At 46.6% G+C, this 18,934-nt stretch overlaps 1 protein-coding gene across 1 annotated transcript in view; it reads right to left on the bottom strand.

The window, feature by feature from the left end:
* dnah2 (dynein, axonemal, heavy chain 2) overlaps nt 1-18,934 on the bottom strand; it is a 228,560-nt gene that overhangs the window by 65,852 nt on the left and 143,774 nt on the right. The window contains exons 42-47 of the mRNA XM_038995249.1: nt 10,187-10,304; nt 4,695-4,831; nt 4,384-4,521; nt 3,947-4,105; nt 901-1,053; nt 516-607 (exon numbers count right to left, since the gene is read on the bottom strand). Of these exons, the coding sequence (XP_038851177.1) occupies nt 516-607; nt 901-1,053; nt 3,947-4,105; nt 4,384-4,521; nt 4,695-4,831; nt 10,187-10,304 (797 nt within the window). The remainder of the gene's footprint in view (nt 1-515; nt 608-900; nt 1,054-3,946; nt 4,106-4,383; nt 4,522-4,694; nt 4,832-10,186; nt 10,305-18,934) is intronic.

Below are 18,934 nucleotides of genomic sequence, written 5' to 3'. Positions count from 1 at the left end.
GGGAGGGAGGGATGGGGGAGAGGGATAGAGGAGGGGGAGGGAGGGATGGATGGAAGGGGGAGGGAGGGAGAGAGAGGGAAGGATGGGATGGAAAGAGATGAACAGAGGAGAAAAGATATGTGAGGTTGGGTAAGTTGACAAGATGGATGGATGATATTGAGAGAAGAGATAGAGAGGATAGATAAACAACAGAATAAAATCGAACACACCACTTTACAATACCACAGTCAGACCAGGGCACACACACACACACACACACACACACACACACACACACACACACACACACACACACACACACACACACACACACACACACACACACACACACACACACACACACACACACACACACACACACACACACACTCCCAGTCCAGTGATACAGTGTGTAGAGGTGAGATCCATGGCAGTGTGCGTGTGTGGTGGTGCCGCTCTCAGGTACACAGGGCCACACACAGACACATACACACACACGGACAGGGACACGCACACGGACACACACACATACTCACTTGGCGGCGTAGCGCCAGCCCTTGAGCAGCTTGTCCTCAAAGGAGGCCCAGGTCTTGTTCTTAGTGTCTACATAGTACTCATAGATGGTGTCCTGGAAGGGACAAACGGAAAAACAAGACATCAGTGACACAGTTCAACGTCTGTGCATAAATACAGTCAATATACTGTATGGGAATATAAACCTAGAAATGGATTTCAAAAATGTGCATATGTTATGTGCATATGATATGTGCATAAAATACTGTACTACAAAAACATAAATGATTGAGAGAAATATGTTAGAAACATATGTTAATAAAATTAAGAATATTTTTTTCCATTGTGACAGTGTAATGACACTGTGTGTGTGAGCACTCGTGCATGTTTGTGTTTTCATGCCCCCACCTTATTGGGGAAGGTACCCTCCATCTCCCTGAGGAAGTTGTCGATCGTCTTACGACCGCCCTCGTCGACCGAGGCACAGATGGACCAGATGAGACTGAAGATGAACCATAACTCAACCATACGACCGTAGTGGTCAGAGTCAGAGGGGTTCACCTGGGTGGAGAGACAGGGAGGGAGAGAGAGACAGGGAGGGGAATAGACAGAGAGAGAGAGAGAGAGAGAGAGAGAGAGAGAGAGAGAGAGACTTTATTGAACCAACAAGGAATACACATACTCAACAAAATGTTGGGTCGTTTGGGTCGTTGGGTCGTCTTTGTGAGACGCAGAGTAAGTGAACGGATCTCTGCATGTGTCGGTCCCACCGTGAAGCATGGAGGAGGAGGTGTGATGGTGTGGGGGTGCTTTGCTGGTGACACTGTCTATGATTTATTTAGAAATCAAGGCACACTTAACCAGCATGGCTACCACAGCATTCTGCAGCACCATCCCATCAGGTTTGCGCTTAGTGAGACTATCATTTGTTTTTCAACAGGACAAATGACCCAACACACCTCCAGGCTGTGTAAGGACTATTTGACCAAAAAGGAGAGTGATGGAGTGCTGCATCAGATGACCTGGCCTCCACAATCACCCGACCTCAACCAAATTGAGATGGTGTGTGTAACGATGTGCGCTGAGAGTCGGGAAGCAAGTTCAGGGAGTGAGTGTTTTAATAAATAAACAGAACATAATACAAAACAAGAAACACTAACAGCACATGAAACTGGAACAGAAACAATAACGCCTCGGGAAGGAACCAAAGGGAGTGACAAATACATTTAAACTCTGTTATTCACAATTCCTGACATTTAATCCTAGTAAAAATTGCCTGTCTGCGGTCAGTTAGGATCACCACTTTATTTTAAGAATGTGAAATGTCAGAATAATAGTAGAGAGAATGATTTCATTTATTAAATCTTTTCTTTCTCACATTCCCAATGGGTCAGAAGTTTACATACACTCAATTAATATTTAGTAGCATTGGCAATTTTGGCCCATTCCTCCTGACAGAGCTGGTGTAACTGAGTCAGGTTTGTAGGCCTCCTTGCTTGCACACGCTTTTTCAGTTCTGCCCACAAATGTTCTATAGGATTGAGGTCAGGGCTTTGTGATGGCCACTCCAATACCTTGACTTTGTTGTCCTTAAGCCATTTTGCCACAACTTTGGAAGAATGCTTGCGGTCATTGTCCATTTGGAAGACCCATTTGCGACCAAGCTTTAACTTCCTGACTGATGTCTTGAGATGTTGCTTCACTATATCAACATAATTTTCCTTCACATGATGCCATCTATTTTGTGAGATGCACCAGTCCCCCCTGCAGCAAAGCACCCCAAGAGACATGATGCTGCCACCCCCGTGCTTCACGGTTGGGATGGTGTTCTTCGGCTTGCAAGCCTCCCCCTTTTTCCTCCAAACATAACGATGGTCATTATGGCCAAACAGTTCTATTTTTGTTTCATCAGACCAGAGGACATTTCTCCAAAAAGTACGATCTTTGTCTCCATGTCCAGTTGCAAACCGTAGTCTGGCTTTTTTATGGCAGTTTTGGAGCAGTGGCTTCTTCCTTGCTGAGCGGCCTTTCAGGTTACGTCGATATATGACTTGTTTTACTGTGGATATTGATACTTTTGTACCTGTTTCCTCCCGCATCTTCACAAGGTCCTTTGCTGTTGTTCTGGGATTAATTGCACTTTTCGCACCAAAGTACGTTCATCTCTAGGAGACAGAACGCATCTCCTTCCTGAGCAGTATGACGGCTGCGTGGTCCCATGGTGTTTATACTTGCATACTATTGTTTGTACAGATGAACATGGTACCTTCAGGCGTTTGGAAATTGCTCCCAAGGATGAACCAGACTTGTGGAGGTCTACAATTTTATTTTCTGAGGTCTTGGCTGATTTCTTTTGATTTTCCCATGATTTCAAGCAAAGAGGCACTGAGTTTGAAGGTAGGCCTTGAAATACATCCACAAGTACACCTCCAATTGACTCAAATTATGTCAATTAGCCTATCAGAAGCTTCTAAAGCCATGACAATTTTCTGGAATTTTCCAAGCTGTTTAAAGGCACAGTCAACTTAGTGTATGTAAACTTCTGACCCACTGGAATTGTGATACAGTGAATTATAACTGAAATAATCTGTCTGTAAACAATTGTTGGAAAAATTACTTGTGTCGTGCACAAAGAAGACGTTCTAACCAACTTGCCAAAACTATAGTTTTTAGAAATTTGTGGAGTGGTTGAAAAACGAGTTTTAATGACTCCAACCTAAGTGTTTGTAAACTTCCGACTTCAACTGTATAGGGCAGGTAGTCAAGGAGGTGATGGAGTCCAGGTGAGTCTGATGATGCGCAGGTGCTCGTAACGATGGTGACAGGTGTGCGCCATAACGAGCAGCCTGGTGAGCTAGAGGCCGGACAGGGAGCACACGTGACAGTACCCCCTCCCCGACACGCGGCTCCATTCGCAGGACGTCGACCAAAATGACCATCCCGGGGATCAGGAGCGGACCGGTCACCTCTGCTGAGGTGTGGGAAACCTGTCAGTCCGGCTGAGACGCGGGAGCATGGCGACCTACAGCGCCGGAGAGAGAGCATACGTGACGGTACCCCCTCCCCGGCGCGTTCGGCTCCAGCCGCAGGACGCCAATCAAAGGGACGATCCCGGGGAACCGGAGCGGACCGGTCGCCTCCGCTGAGGCGCAGAAACCTGATGAACCAGCTGAGGCGTGAGAGCCTGATGAGCCGGCTGAGACCTCCCCAGTTGCCTCGGTCGAGTCAAAATATCCGAGGGTGTGTTCTGTCCAATACTTACCCAGCGCTGGGTTACTAAATAACCCAAAATGGGTTGTTTTTAACCCAGCATTGTTTTGCGTGTACAGTGCTTCAATGAGGCATTGAGATAAACAGTTAGTTACACATGTCAACTTAAGGGAGAGAAATTTGCCAGTATTAAATGATTAGTTAGTGTTGCCAGACTGTTTCTGTTGGTTGCCATGGTACATACCCCGTTGTCGGGTGTGGCCAGTGAGTCGTAGAGGCGGCAGAGGGAGGAGACTCCATTGAGCTCGGTGATGGCCACCAGCTCCTTACAGCTGCGCTTCTTGAACGCTATGGTCTTCTCTGTGTACTTATCAAACAATCGCTTCAGGTAGTCCACTTCAACCTGCAAGGAAACGGAGGGAGGGAGAGGGGGGGGGAAAGAGAAGAGAAAGAGGGAGAAGGGGGAGAGAGTGGGGTGCGAGCAAAAAGGCAAAAAGGGGAGAGAGGGAAGGAGAGGAGAGACAGAAGGAAAGGAGGGAGAGAGAGGGAGAGAGAGAGATGAGGGGGGAGACCGACGGGGCAAGGAAGAGAGAGAGAGGAGAGAGGAAAGAGAATAGAAAGGGTTAATAACCAGAGCACCTTCATACAGTAGGTAAACCTGTGGTGCAGCTAGCCTGTTACCTTCTGTCGTTTGTCCATCCAGGACTGGACGTAGGGCTTCCAGCCCAGGTCTGAGCAGTCGTTGTAGACCATCCCACAGCGAGACACCGTGGCTGGGGAAGCCTGGGACAGGTCCTCACACTCAAACAACAGAGACACCTACGCACACAATACAAAATAAGATGATACTGTAACGGTCCTATGTTGTGATCCTAATTACTGTAGATAAGAACTTACAGATGGTAGTTACTGTACTATTTGTCGTATATAATTTTGAATGCAGACGTGTCTGTGTGTTTGTGTGTGTGTGTGTGTGTGCACTTGCATGTCACCTGTTCTGGCATGGAGATTCTCTCTCCGTTGATGAGAGTGAGAACCTTGTTGTCGTCCATGACAGAGTTCATGCTCTCGATCCACAGAGTGTCCACCGGGCCGTCAAAAACGATCCACTTCTCATCCGGCTTCTCATCTGGGCCCAGGGGCAGTGGGAAGGAGGGAGGGGGACAAGGTTGGGAGGGGGACAAGGTTAAGAGTGGGGCGGACACACACGCATGCACGTACGTAGACATACACACGCAAATCACAACACAAACTGTGTCATCGTCAATCTCAGTGACTCATTATTTGTACCCCCTCGGCCCTCGTCCTAGTCACTTTCCCTAGGGGAAATCCCCTTCGAAACCGGATGCAGTTTGATTGCCATCTTAAGTGGAGGTCCAATTCAGAAACGTTGCCCCCCTCGCCTCTCGATTTCGCTCGAGGGAGTGAGTGAAGATCTTTGATCACTTGTGGGGTTAATATGACCCACCGTTCAACGCAAACTGTAGTCACGTGTCAAACTCCGGTGGCCGCGAATTGTCAAATTCAATCAACACGGCTGCATTTTCTTCATAATTTCACAAAATTATGGAGCTTGCTTGCCAAAATAAATAAATATATATATAGACAATATTGACTTTAGCGTTGGCAAAATGGCTTAGTCTCGTAGTGAGGAGCTTATAAAACGTAGCTAGATTCCTAAACACATTACTAGAAAACTAGCTAGCCAGCTATAGGTTACTGTAGCTAGCTACCTGACAGGAGTGCTAGATAGCTACGTTAGCTGGCTAGCTACATTAATAGCATTAGCTTGGTTGTTTTTAAGCTCAACTTCTAGATGTCCACCTCTCCGATCATCACTCTCCCTCGCTTGGGCAAGGGACATTTAAGTAAACGTCATTCAAGTGCTGAGGGTTTAGGGCTGAGGGTTGTCTACTTTTGAGTTTGAAACGCAGCCCCCTTTATCTACTCTGCCATATGCAACTCATTCACCAAACCACAGTACACAACCATCTGGTTCAACACTCTTGATATGGGAGACAGAGAGAGAGACACACAGCAGCCCCACTGGCTGTCCAGTGGTTAACCACACACCACCATCATCAAACCTGTCACACACACACACAAACACAAACACAGACAGCAGAGCAAACTGCCACATGTCCTCTGGGCTGATTCTCCACTTCATAAAGGGAGGGAGGGAGGGAGGGAGGGAGGGAGCATAGACAAACAGCAGATGGGATGGAGAGAACTGAACTGCACATCCTGATTGATAAAAGAATGAGTGGTGCAGTGGTCTAAGCTGTGCCACTAGAGATCCGGGTTCGAGTCCAGGCTCTGTCGCAGCCGTCCGCGACCGTGAGGCACATGGGGCGGTGGACAATTGGCCTAGCGTCGTCCGGGTTAGGGGAGGGTTTGGCCGGCAGGGATATCCTTGTCCCATCGCGCACTAGCGACTCCTGTGGCGGGCCGGGCGCTGTGCACGCTGACCAGGTCACTAGGTGTACGGTGTTTCCTCCGACACATTGGTGCGGCTGGCTTCCGGGTTAAGTGGGCGTTGTGTCAAGAAGCAGTGTGGCTTGGTTGGGTTGTGTTTCGGAGGACGCATGGCTCTCGACCTTCGTGTCTCCCGAGTCCGTAAGGGAGTTGCAGAGATGAGACAAGACTGTAACTACCAATTGGACACCACGAAATTGGGGAGAAAAAATATATATATATATTTTAATTTCAAAAATAAAATAAATAAAGATGGAAGAGCAAAAGAACAATCCACACTAAGATCTAAAGACAAGGATGTGGCAATATAACCCAGGATGATGATATGGGCTGGAAAAGAAGACGTCAGGGATGGAAGGACTGAAGGTGAAAAGAAAACAAGGCGGGAGGCAAAGCGGACAGCGGGTGTGGGATTGGTCGAGCACACGGCGCAGCATCACAACCTGCGCAGGCCTCTCACACGGCAGCAGAGAGCACTCCGTCCTTCCACTCGCTGTAGCCCAGGACATAGCAACCGTACAGCTCTCCCTGAGACAGAGACTTGGGACTGATGGGGAACTCCTGATGGGGAAGAGGGAGCAACCAGGGTGTTGGCTAAAGGCTGGGAGCCCAGGTAATGCTGTATGGAACACTTCCACAACGAAGGGCACCCAGGAAGAAGGTACTGGGGCATGGAAAGACAAAGAGGCAATGGAGGGGGAAGAGATTAGGAACAGACACCGAAATGAATAAATGGTGGATATATAGGGGCACAAAATGGGCAATGGGATGGAAAAGGGGAAACCAGAGAGATCCGTGAAGGTGGAGAGTGGAGGGACAAGGTTAACTTCCATTTGAGGTCATTCAGAAGCAAAGAATAGATGGAATCAGTCTATATGAGTATAGGCACTGACGTACCGTATGAGTGTGTGGTCCTGTGACGAGCTACACAGCTTAACAGCCGCTCAGAGTGGAGACTCACACCGTCTCTCTGCATCAGTGTGCAGAGAGAGAGAGAAAGAGAAGGGGGAGAGAGAGAGAGAAGGGAGAGAGAGAAGGGGGAGAGAGAAGGGAGAGAGAGAGAGAGAGAAGGGAGAGAGAGAGAGAGAGAGAAGGGAGAGGAAGAGAGAAGGGAGAAAGAGAGGGAGAAAGAGAGAGAAGGGAGGGAGAGAAGGGAGAGAGAGTGAAGGGAGAGAGAGGGAGAGTAGAGAGAGAGGTGAGAGAGAGAGAGAAGGGAGAGAGATAAGGGAGAGAGAGAGAAGGGAGAGAGAGTGAAGGGAGAGAGAGGGAGAGTAGAGAGAGAGGTGAGAGAGAGAGAGAAGGGAGAGAGATAAGGGAGAGAGAGAGAAGGGAGAGAGAGAGAGAAGGGAGAGAGAGAGAGAAGGGAGAGAGAGAGAGAGAGAAGGGAGAGAGAGAAGGGAGAAAGAGGGAAGGGAGAGAGGGAGAGAGAAGGGAGGGAGAGAAGGGAGAGAGAGTGAGAGAGAGAGAGAGGTGAGAGAGAGAGAGAAGGGAGAGAGATAAGGGAGAGAGATAAGGGAGAGAGAGAGAAGGGAGAGAGAGAGAGAAGGGAGAGAGAGAGAGAAGGGAGAAAGAGGGAAGGGAGAGAGGGAGAGAGAAGGGAGAGAGAGAGAGAGAGAGAGAGAGAGAGAGAGAGAGAGAGAGAGAGAGAGAGAGAGAGAGAGAGAGAGAGAGAGAGAGAGAGAGAGAGAGAGGGACAGAATCAGCAGGGACAGGGACCAGTTACACCCCCTCCAGTACACATAGTAGGACAGAGTGAGTGTGGGCTGGACCCACAGGGGAGGAGAACTGGGTTTGGCGAACACAGAAAGAACACAGTGTGACATTTAATCCTATTGAAACGCTTGGTGACAAAATGGTGGGTGTGCCATGGTGAACTGATGAAAGAATGGTGGACTCGTTTGTGTGATTAATGAAGAAATACAAAAATAGGGCAAATGAACAAACACTTTCCCTCTTAGTGGATTCCTGGTGTGAGTGTGTGTGCAAACATGTGTGTGTGTGTGTGTTTGTGTGTACGGCACTTGTTTGTACATGCTTGTGAGTGTGTGTTCTACTGGGACAGAGGCGTGTGCCAGCGGTGTGTGTGTGTGTTGAACGAGGCCCGGAGTTTGGCCTTGAGTGCCTACTCCCTCCTGTATCTCCAGTGAGCAGCACACACACTGTGGAGCAGAGGGACTGCAGAGCTGGAGAGGTAGAGAGGGGGAGAGAGAGAGGGGGAGAGCGAGGGAGTGGGGGAGAGAGAGGGAGGCAGCAGATGAAACAGTAGTGTCTGTCTTCTGCTGTGTTGCTACAGGACTGGAGAGGGAGGAGAGGAGATGAGAGGAGGGGGAGGAGAGGAGCGGGAGGAGGGTGAGTAGAGGAGAGGGGAGGAGAGGGAGGAGAAGAGAGGGCGGAGGGAGGGGAGAGGAGAGAGGGGGAGATGATAGGGAAGAGAATAGAAGAGGAGAGGAGATGAGATGAGAGGGAGGCAAGCACAGGAGGGTTGACGAGAGGAAAGGGAGGAGAGGGAGGAGAGGGGGAGATGAGGGGGGTAGGAGAAGAGAGGAGAGGAGGAGATAGGAGCGACCGAAAGGAGGAGAGGCGCTGAGAATGGAAGGAGCAGAAGGTAACAGCTCTCTGTAATGGCTGGCGACATGGAGGGATAAAGAGAGCGAAGAGAGAGAGAAGGCAGGATTCCAGAGTGGCGGGCTGCCGGGGTGATTCTGATGGGCAGGATGCAGCTGTATGAGAAAAGCGTTTCTCTCTCTCTACCTCTTTGTTGCAGGTTGTTTTCTATGCCATGGTCTCTCTCTCTCTCGCTCTCTCTCTCTCTCAAGACTTAGATTGCCAGAGGAACCAAGGACTAGGGAGTGATGCAGCACACATACCTCACTTTCAATTTCAGGCCACATGACATCTCCATCTCTCTCTCTCTCTCGATCAGGGATGGGAAACTTTGATGGGGGGGGGGGGGGGGGGGGGGGCTACAAACAAACTGAACTCATCACGAAGGGCCGCAGTGGCTCGTGGGTCTGCATACTCATATCTATACCCCCCACCCCCCACCTTCTGAGGAAAGCGTTTTAAAGCTCATTTCCTGCAATTTTGCCATGGTCGCAGAGAAAATGTTGCAGTTTTAAAGTCAGTTTGCTGTAATTCTACACAATCTGCCATGGGCCAGAGAGAAGATTTAGCAATTTTAGAACTCATTTCATGACTTTCTACTCGTTTTGCTATGGCACGGAGAGGACAATTAGCAGTTTTACAGCTAATGTCCTGCAATTCTACACATTTTGCCATAGGGTGGAGGCAAATGTTTGAAATGTTTCATACTATAACTGGCCGGTAAATCGACCATGCTTTTACTACAAGTTCAGATAGCTGGATGCTAGACCAACTTACTACAAATGTTTTGCTGACATGGGCTAATTGACTGACGGCTGATGCACGACCACATTTTTAAATTGCACCTTGTTTATTCTATTATTGTAACTCTCAATAATACGTTTTTTTGGGGGGGTGAAATTGGTACAAAAGGGGGGTCATTCGGCCTGCGGGTCGCCAGCTGCCCACTCCTGCTCTAGATGTTAAAAGTGCCCTGGGCTCTCAGTCTCCCACATACGCCTATATTTCGATGGTATTACTGCTCTCCCCAACTAAAGCCTACAGAGCCAGGGCTATTCAATTCCCACCACTGTTGGCTTTCATCCTTCCCCTCTAATCAGGAACTGATTCAGACCTGGAACAACAACATGTGAGTGGAAGTCTAGTGGACAATGAGTGACATTGAGGACAGTCTCTGGTCTACTCTAATAGAAATCCCATATCGGGGTTCAAACACTACTCGAATCCTTTCAAATAATTGGAGTGTTTGCTTTATCCTGCCAAGGGTGCCAGATGGGCGGGGCTCGCACTCCTGGGACTTTACTACTGGTTCCATTGCGCCAGGCAAGATCAATCAACCACAGCTAAAGTATTTGAAATGATTTTTGAACCCAGGTCTGCTATCTGTATAATGAATGTCCAGTACCTGCGCAGGCCCCTCTCATGAGGGAGGAGAGCACCCCGTCGGTCCACTCGTTGGTGGACAGGTCGTATTCTCCATACAGCTCCCCGAGGCTCACCGCCTTGGGGTTCAGAGGGCATTCCTGCATGGCGGGCACACACAGGTCACAGGTCAACAGGCAAAGGTCAAGGGTGACGAGGTCAATCAGTGAGAGCATAAATAAGTCTCAAACGACACTCTATTCTCCATATTATGCACTAACTTAAGGGGAAAAGGTTGTTATTTTAGAGTTGCCCTAAAAGTGGACAAGGAGGGAGGGTGTAGGGGTTACAGAATGACAAGAGAGAGAAAGACACGGACAGACAGAGAGAGAGGGGACATGTTGATATCGCGTGGCTGCATGGAATAGCAATGTGCATGCCCCGCCCACCTGAGGATTTGTCTTTTTCAACCATCTAGTTCCTGTGTTTGAGGGGGGGCAAAATCCACTTGTCACTTAAATCTCGCCGGATTGACTGCTTTCATTTTACTCTTTCGTACTCTCGCTTGTGCCTGTTGTTTTTCCCCCGTTAACTTTACGACCGCGGAAACGTTTGTAATGACCTGTCAAACACACCCCGGTAACGGCCGAAATGGGCTCAACGGAATGGTCTTTCTGTCGAGTCTATAAGAACGCTAAAGCTGGGATTTAACGCACCGTCTCGAACACTTACATCACAAGAGAGAAAGAGACCTTTATTTTGATGGGTGTTCATTTTATGGGGAATTGAAAAGAAACATTTTTTATTTAATACAGTTGAAATGTTTACAAATGAGATGCGCTGAAATGAAAGCAACTTGTGAAAATGAACCCTTGGATCATAGTGATATTATGTCTGATCTCCCAAACAATGTGAAGTGTGTTTAGATAGGTGTCATCTAGAGCCAAGCCTGTTGATTTTACATTCCAGGGGACCTTGCTATTGACACACCTGTTGAACTATGCAAGAGAACGTGAAAACAACAGTAACTAATGAGGCAGCCTAGATAGGTAGGGTAGACAGAGCAGGTGAGTGCAGGCAGGGTAGACAGAGCAGGTGAGTGCAGGCAGGGTAGACAGAGCAGGTGAGTGCAGGTAGACAGAGCAGGTGAGTGCAGGCAGGGTAGACAGAGCAGGTGAGTACAGGCAGGGTAGACAGAGCAGGTGAGTGCAGGTAGACAGAGCAGGTGAGTGCAGGCAGGGTAGACAGAGCAGGTGAGTGCAGGCAGGGTAGACAGAGCAGGTGAGTGCAGGCAGGGTAGACAGAGCAGGTGAGTGCAGGCAGGGTAGACAGAGCAGGTGAGTGCAGGCAGGGTAGACAGAGCAGGTGAATGCAGGCAGGGTAGACAGAGCAGGTGAGTGCAGGCAGGGTAGACAGAGCAGGTGAGTGCAGGCAGGGTAGACAGAGCAGGTGAGTGCAGGCAGGGTAGACAGAGCAGGTGTTTGATGGTTACAACCCTGATCCACCCCTTTTGTTAATTTATTAATATATGCAAATGCAACTGGTGCGTTTATGAGGCACATATCATTTTCTTAATTTTAACACAAAATATTAAAATAATACCTGATACAATAAGAACATGTATATATGATTGCATTCTAAGAAATAAAAAGTTCAATTTCACAATAAATGTAAAACCTGTATTCCCACCAAAATCCCCGAACTCCATGAATAATTTGTCCGTGCCAGGGAAGTGTTTATGTGCTAGAATATCTTGTAAAAAATCCAAGCGTTTGGAGTACCTTCATCTATTGTCCAACTGTTGAATTTATCACAATTGTTTTTAAAACCATTGCTACATAGAAGAGAAAGCATGGTGTTGATGTGCATAGGACAGGGTAGGAAACGCACGCCTTACAAGAGAAAGAGAGGTAGAGAGAGAGAGAGAGAGAGAGAGAGAAACAGAGAGAGAGAGAGAGAGAGAGAGAGAGAGAGAAAGAGAGAGACAGAGAGAAACAGAGAGAGACCTGGGCCCTGTCAGACCTGGGCCCTGACATTAAATCTCAGTAAGACCAAAATAATGGTGTTCCAAAAAAGGTCCAGTTGCCAGGACCACAAATACAAATTCCATCTAGATACCGTTGCCCTAGAGCACACAAAAAAACGATACATACCTTGGCCTAAACATCAGCGCCACAGGCAACTTCCACAAAGCTGTGAACGATCTAAGAGACAAGGCAAGAAGGGCCTTCTAAAAATACTTGAATCAGTTATAGAACCCATTACCCTTTATGGTTGTGAGGTCTGGGGTCCGCTCACTGTAGTGTGTTCATATAGTATAGTAAACTTTGTTAAACTGGAACCTTGTCGTTGTGTCATTTCGAATTAACATTGGTAGCAGAGGATGGCTTCTAACTACAACGTGCCACCTCGCTTCGACGAGAAGAGGTCGTACGAAAGTTGGAAAAATGAACTGGGAATCTGGATACGCGTTACTAATCTGGACGCGAAAAAGCAAGCACTTGCGGTGGTATTATCGCTCGAGGGAAGAGCGAGAGATACAGCACTGGAAATATCCGTTGAGGATTTGAACAAGGATGACGGTATGGGAACTTTGATCACAGCACTGGATTCTGTATTTCTCAAAGAAGAGAAAGACCGTGCCTACGAGGCATATTCAAACTTTGACAGTGTTACGAGAGATATTTCGGTTGCAATGGCGGACTACATCATTGATTTCAAACAGAGGTACAATAGAATGCGCAAGTACGACATGGTTCTCCCAGATGCAGTGTTAGGGTTCAAGTTACTAGACACTGCCTGTCTAGATGGTAGGGAGAAACAGTTGGCTTTGACTGCTTGTACTGTGCTGACTTTTGCATCTATGAAGTCGGCACTAAAAAGAATATTTGGTGAAAAGACGTCTGTCGCGCCAATAACGGATGGAATGCAAGTGAGTGACGCAGCATACTACACCGAGCAGCACAGAAAAGGCGCCAACAAGTCACGTTCTCAAGACAACCAGAAGAGGGCGCCATTTCCCGGCACAAATCCACTGGACAAATATGGAAGGAGATCAAAATGTGCAATTTGTCAAAGCACTTACCATTGGGTTAAAGACTGTCCTCATAAAAATGAACAAGTTAAACTAACAGAGGAAAATGTAAACACAGAGATAGAGCAGTGTAACATTACACTTTTTTCAAATGAATCTGCTTCTGATACTGAGATTTTTATAGTTGAATCCTTGGGATCTGCTGTGATTGATACTGCATGTACACGGACAGTGTGTGGTGCAAAATGGCTTGATAGCTATGTCAGTGAACTAAATATGAAAGAAGTACAAAATATGATTGACACACCAAGCAACAGAGCTTTCAAATTTGGAGATGGGAGAATTGTCCATTCTACCAAGAGAGTTAAGATACCAGCAAAAATTGGTCAGACTAAGTGTCACATTGAAACAGAGGTGGTCCCTACAGATATCCCCTTACTATTAAGCAAAGCTTCCCTCAAGAAGGCAGGGGCTGTACTAGACATAAAAAATGACCAGGCAGTGATGTTTAAACAACCAGTGACTCTTGAACTTACTACCTCAGGCCACTATTGTGTAAACATTTTAGACAAAGACATCACACAGAGTCCATGCAAAAATGAGATTCTGACTGACACAGAGAACATGACCACTAAAGAAAAACACAAAGTATTGTTAAAGCTTTACAAACAGTTTGGACATGATACAGTTGACAGACTTCAGAAGTTACTCAGCAGTTCAGGGAATAATGATGATGAGAAGTACGAAACTGGAAACAAAGTGTACTACAAACGAGTTGACTGTCAAGAGTGGAAAGGACCGGGAGTAGTCATTGGTCAAGATGGTGTGGTGATATTTGTGAGGCACGGAGGCATGACTGTCAGGGTGCATCACTCAAGATTGCGGAAAGTAAATGATCAACAAGATAGAGGGGCTGTTGCTGAGAATCAGTCTCCTAATGAAAATGACAAAAAGGACACAGTAACAGACACAAACCTACCAGATGTCGCATCCAATGATATGGACACCGAAACTGACACAGGAAATGGAGTAGAGACCTTCAACCATGCCACAGGTAATACTGTTGAGCGTTCAAATGAGGAAAACATTCAACAGCCACATGTGTTAAGAGAACATGGTTGTTCCAATCTGAAAACTGGACAAACTGTTAAATACACGGACAGAGAAAGTGGTATTCCACATACAGCAACCGTCATTGGACGAGCAGGAAAAGCAAAACACAAGAGCTGGTACAACTTGCAGTACTCTGAACCAGCTACACTTTCTGGTACAACAGGGTCAGCTGACCTGCCACTTGTAGATAATATCAGAATTGAATCAATGGAAAATCGAGAAAAACAGAATGACATTCAAAATGATGATGTACTTGAAACAAAGGACGTGTCATTTGACTCAGCTAAGCTAGATGAGCTCAGTAATTGGAGGAAAAATGGAGTGTTTGAGGAAGTCAAAGACATTGGCCAAAAGTGCGTCTCAACAAGGTGGGTGTGTACCCTTAAAGAATCCTTAACTGGAATAGTGCCCAAAGCACGTCTAGTGGCTAGAGGTTTTGAGGAGCTGGCTGCTAAAGAACTCCCAAAAGACTCACTGACATGCGCTTCAGAGTCACTCAGATTGCTGATGTCAGTGATCTGCCAGAAAAAATGGAAACTTAATTCCATAGACATCAAATCTGGATTTTTGCAGGGAACAGAGCTGTCAAGGGACATTCACATCCGACCTCCGCCTGAAGCTAAAAGCGAAGGAACACTGTGGAAACTAAAGAAGTGTGTGTATGGACTGGCAGATGGATCACTCTACTGGTACAACAAAGTCAAGGCAACAATGCTGAATACAGGTGGAAAAATGTCACAAGTGGATCCTGCAGTCTTCTATTGGCTTGATCAAGACTGCAATGTGACTGGAGTACTTGCCTGTCATGTTGATGACTTTATCTGGGGAGGCTCACAGACCTTTGCTTCAACTGTGATTCCACACCTCAAAGCTGTTTTCTAGGTTGGCCGTGAGGAGCATGATCATTTTTGTTATGTTGGCATAGAGTTTATTACAGTTGATGGAAAAATACTGATGCAACAGGAGAGCTATATCAAGAATCTTCAACCTATCCACATGGATTCTTCAAGAGCCGTACAAAGGAATTCCCCTCTGTGGAATTGAAGCTGGTCAATTGAGGTCAAAGATAGGACAAATTTTATGGGCTGCGAGACAGAGTAGACCTGGTTTGATGGTTGCAACTTGGCATCTAACACAAAACACGCCACTGTACAAACCATTCATGAGGCAAACAAAGTTGTTCGTAAACTGAAATCACAAAAAGTGACTAAAGTTTCAGCATGTTGGAAAAGATGACTCTTTGAAACTAGTTGTCTTCAGTGATGCTTCGCTAGGTTAACACTGGTGGGACAAAACGGCACTTTCTACCTGTAGTTTGTGTCACTGTCAACTACTCATTAGTTGATGCTGTGAAGTCAACCAAGTCTGTCAGAGAAAAGACTTTGAGATTAGCAGCATCAAGGAACTTATTCAAGCACAGAGAATCCAGCGGATTCTGTGGTCAACCACAAAGGAAAAGCTTGCTGACTGTCTGACTAAAAAAGGAGCATCCGGTCTTGTGCTCCTACAGGCTCTCGCTCCTACAGGCTCTCAGTAATGGAAAGTGGCAGCTTGAGTAATACAAATAAAAACTGTCACACAACCCATTTGTAATGGGGATCTTGAATAATACTTGGACATTTAATTATGTTGTTGATGTTTTATTTGTCTTTAAAGAAAAGGGGGAGATTGTTAAGTTCATGTTTTAAGTATCCCTATATTTCTGTTATTACGGGGCTATCACTCAGTCAAGAGTGCGCATGCGCAGGAAGTCTAGTCGTTGATGGACCTAGCCTTGAGTGTAATGGCTACCTTGTAGTGTGTTCATATAGTATAGTAAACTTTGTTAAACTGGAACCTTGTCGTTGTGTCATTTCGAATTAACACTCACCAACCAAGAATTCACAAAATGGGACAAACACCAAATTGAAAACATCCTCCGTGTACAACGTAAAACACCAAATAATGCATGCAGAGCAGAATTAGGCCGATACCCGCTAATTATCAAAATCCAGAAAAGAGACGTTAAATTCTACAACCACCTAAAAGGAAGCGATTCCCAAACCTTCCATAACAAAGCCATCACCTACAGAGAGATGAACCTGGAGAAGAGTCCCCTAAGCAAGCTGGTCCTGGGGCTCTGTTCACAAACACAAACACACCCCACAGAGCCCCAGGACAGCAACACAACTAGACCTAACCAAATCATGAGAAAACAAAAAGATAATTACTTGACATACTGGAAAGAATTAACAAAAAAACTGAGCAAACTAGAACGCTATTTGGCCCTAAACAGAGACTACACAGTGGCAGAATACTTGACCACTATGACTGACCCAAACTTAAGGAAAGCTTTGACTATGTACAGACTCAGTGAGCATAGCCTTGCTATTGAGAAAGGCCGCCGTAGGCAGACCTGGCTCTCAAGAGAAGACAGGCTATGTGCACACTGCCCACAAAATGAGGAGAAACTGAGCTGCACCTCATAACCTCCTGCCCAATGTATGACCATATTAGAGACACATATTTCCCTCAGATTACACAGATCCACAAGAATTTGAAAACAAACCAAATTTTGATAAACTCCCATATCTATTGGGTGAAATACCACAGTGTCCCATCACAGCAGCAGATTTGTGACCTGTTGCCACAAGAAAAGGTCAACCAGTGAAGAACAAACACCATTGTAAATGCAACCCATATTTATGCTTATTTATTTTCCCTTTTGTACTTTAACCATTTGTACATCGTTACAACACTGTATATATATGACATTTGTAATGTCTTTATTCTTTTGGAACTTCTGTGAGTGTAATGTTAACTGTTCATTTTTATTGTTTATTTCACTTTTGTATATTATCTATTTCACTTGCTTTGGCAGTGTAAACATATGTTTCCCATGCCAATAAAGCCTGTTGAATTGAATTAAGAGAGAGAGAGAGAGACATAGAGAGAAAGAGAGAGAACGAGAGAGAGAGAGAGAACGAGAGACAGAGAGAGTGCGAGAGAGAGAGAGAGAGGGAAAGACAGAGAGAGAGCGAGATAGAGAGCGAGAAAGAGAGACAGAGAGAGTGCGAGAGAGAGAGAGAGGGAGAGAAAGACAGAGAGAGACAGAGAGAGAGAGAGCTAGAGAGAGCGAGAGGCGGAGGTGACGCATGGTGAGAGACAGATAGAGACCCGATATAGATATGCAAAGAGCAAGGTGTTGAGTCAGAAATGCAAAAAAAAGAAGGAAGGAAGAAAGAAAGGCAGTCTCAGGGAGAGAAGAGAAAGCGGAACAAAGAGAGCGAGAGAGAGACACGTGGGGTTGAGTTACATAGAGAGCCAGAATCCTAAAACCAAAGAGAATTACAGCAACCACAGGAAGTTCCACACAGCGAGACACAGAGAACAACCTACCACTGAGACAGACACACGGGGAATAGGAACGAACGTGTTATGAATGATGGATTATACAAATACAACGATGAGAATGGAGACAGTTGTGATGTATGGCCTAAAAAAGGAAGACAATAAATGGGAAGGTTAAGAACGTTGGGCGAGTAACCAGAAGGTCACTGGTTCGAATCCCGGAGCCGACTAGGTGTACAACCTGTCTATTTGCCCTTCAGCAAGGCACTTAACCCTGATTGGTCCTGTAAGGAGCTCTGGATAGGAGCGTCTGCTAAATGACTCACATGTACGTGTAAATGGAGTGACAGGGGAAATGAGGAGGAGGAGGAAAGGGGGGATGGTAAGGTACAGGGCAGTGAAAGTGAGAAAGGTGTGTTGGAGGTGACTCAAGTAAAAACAGCCCATCAAATCAACAGTAAAACTGAAGCACATTTCCTGAGACACGCGTGCGCGCACACACATGAAAGCACACAAAAAAAAAAAACTTAAAACTTAAAACAAGACTCCAGGAACATCATTAAAAAAAAAGGGAACTTGGAAACACAACCAACCTCTCCTCCCCTCCTCCCTCTCTCCATCCCTCCCTCTGTTTGCCTATTTTTAACCACATCTGGAGGAGCCACGTGAGGAGGGAAGGAGGGTGGGAGGGCGAGGAAGGAGGGAGGAAGGGGAGAGCCACTGAGAGAGCGCGGCAGAGAAGAACACCAGCCACATGATCTGTAGCACCACGCCAACTGGGGCAGCATCAAACAGCAGCTACTGCTCGCTCACTTAAACGCACCGCTACAAAACATATTCGGGACTAGAAAGCCAATGGTAAGCCGCGGCAATTAACGCCAGCTGTGAACTAACTCTCTGCCTCTTCTTGCGTCGAGTGTCGAGCCGCCCCCCCCCCTGTGTGTGTTTCCCAGCCAACCGTTAGTCAACAACAGTGTGTGTGTGTGTGTGTGTGTGTGTGCGTGCTCCATGTGTGTCTCTCTGTGGGGGAGCAGAGAGCTGCAGAGTCTTTAATATGGGTGGTTAGGGTACTCTTCTGCAGTGAAGTATATCTTTTTGTGGCTGGATTGTCTCAGGACACATCAGAGCGTTGTAATGGCGCCGGATAAACGCATATTACTGCCATTCTAATGAGACAGACAGGGACACGGAGAGAGGGAGAGAGAGAAAGACCAGATAGAGAGAGAGGGGGAAAGAGATTGAGCAAAATAGTTGGAGAGAGAGAGCAGGAGAGCAGACGAGCAAATCCTGTGAGAAGATGAGGAGGAGGTTGAG

The sequence above is a fragment of the Salvelinus namaycush genome, chromosome 6 (assembly GCF_016432855.1).
Source record: "Salvelinus namaycush isolate Seneca chromosome 6, SaNama_1.0, whole genome shotgun sequence".
Taxonomy (NCBI): domain Eukaryota; kingdom Metazoa; phylum Chordata; class Actinopteri; order Salmoniformes; family Salmonidae; genus Salvelinus; species Salvelinus namaycush.
The sequence above is the reverse complement of the archived record's forward strand: the minus strand, read 5'-3'. Positions and strand labels throughout refer to the sequence as shown.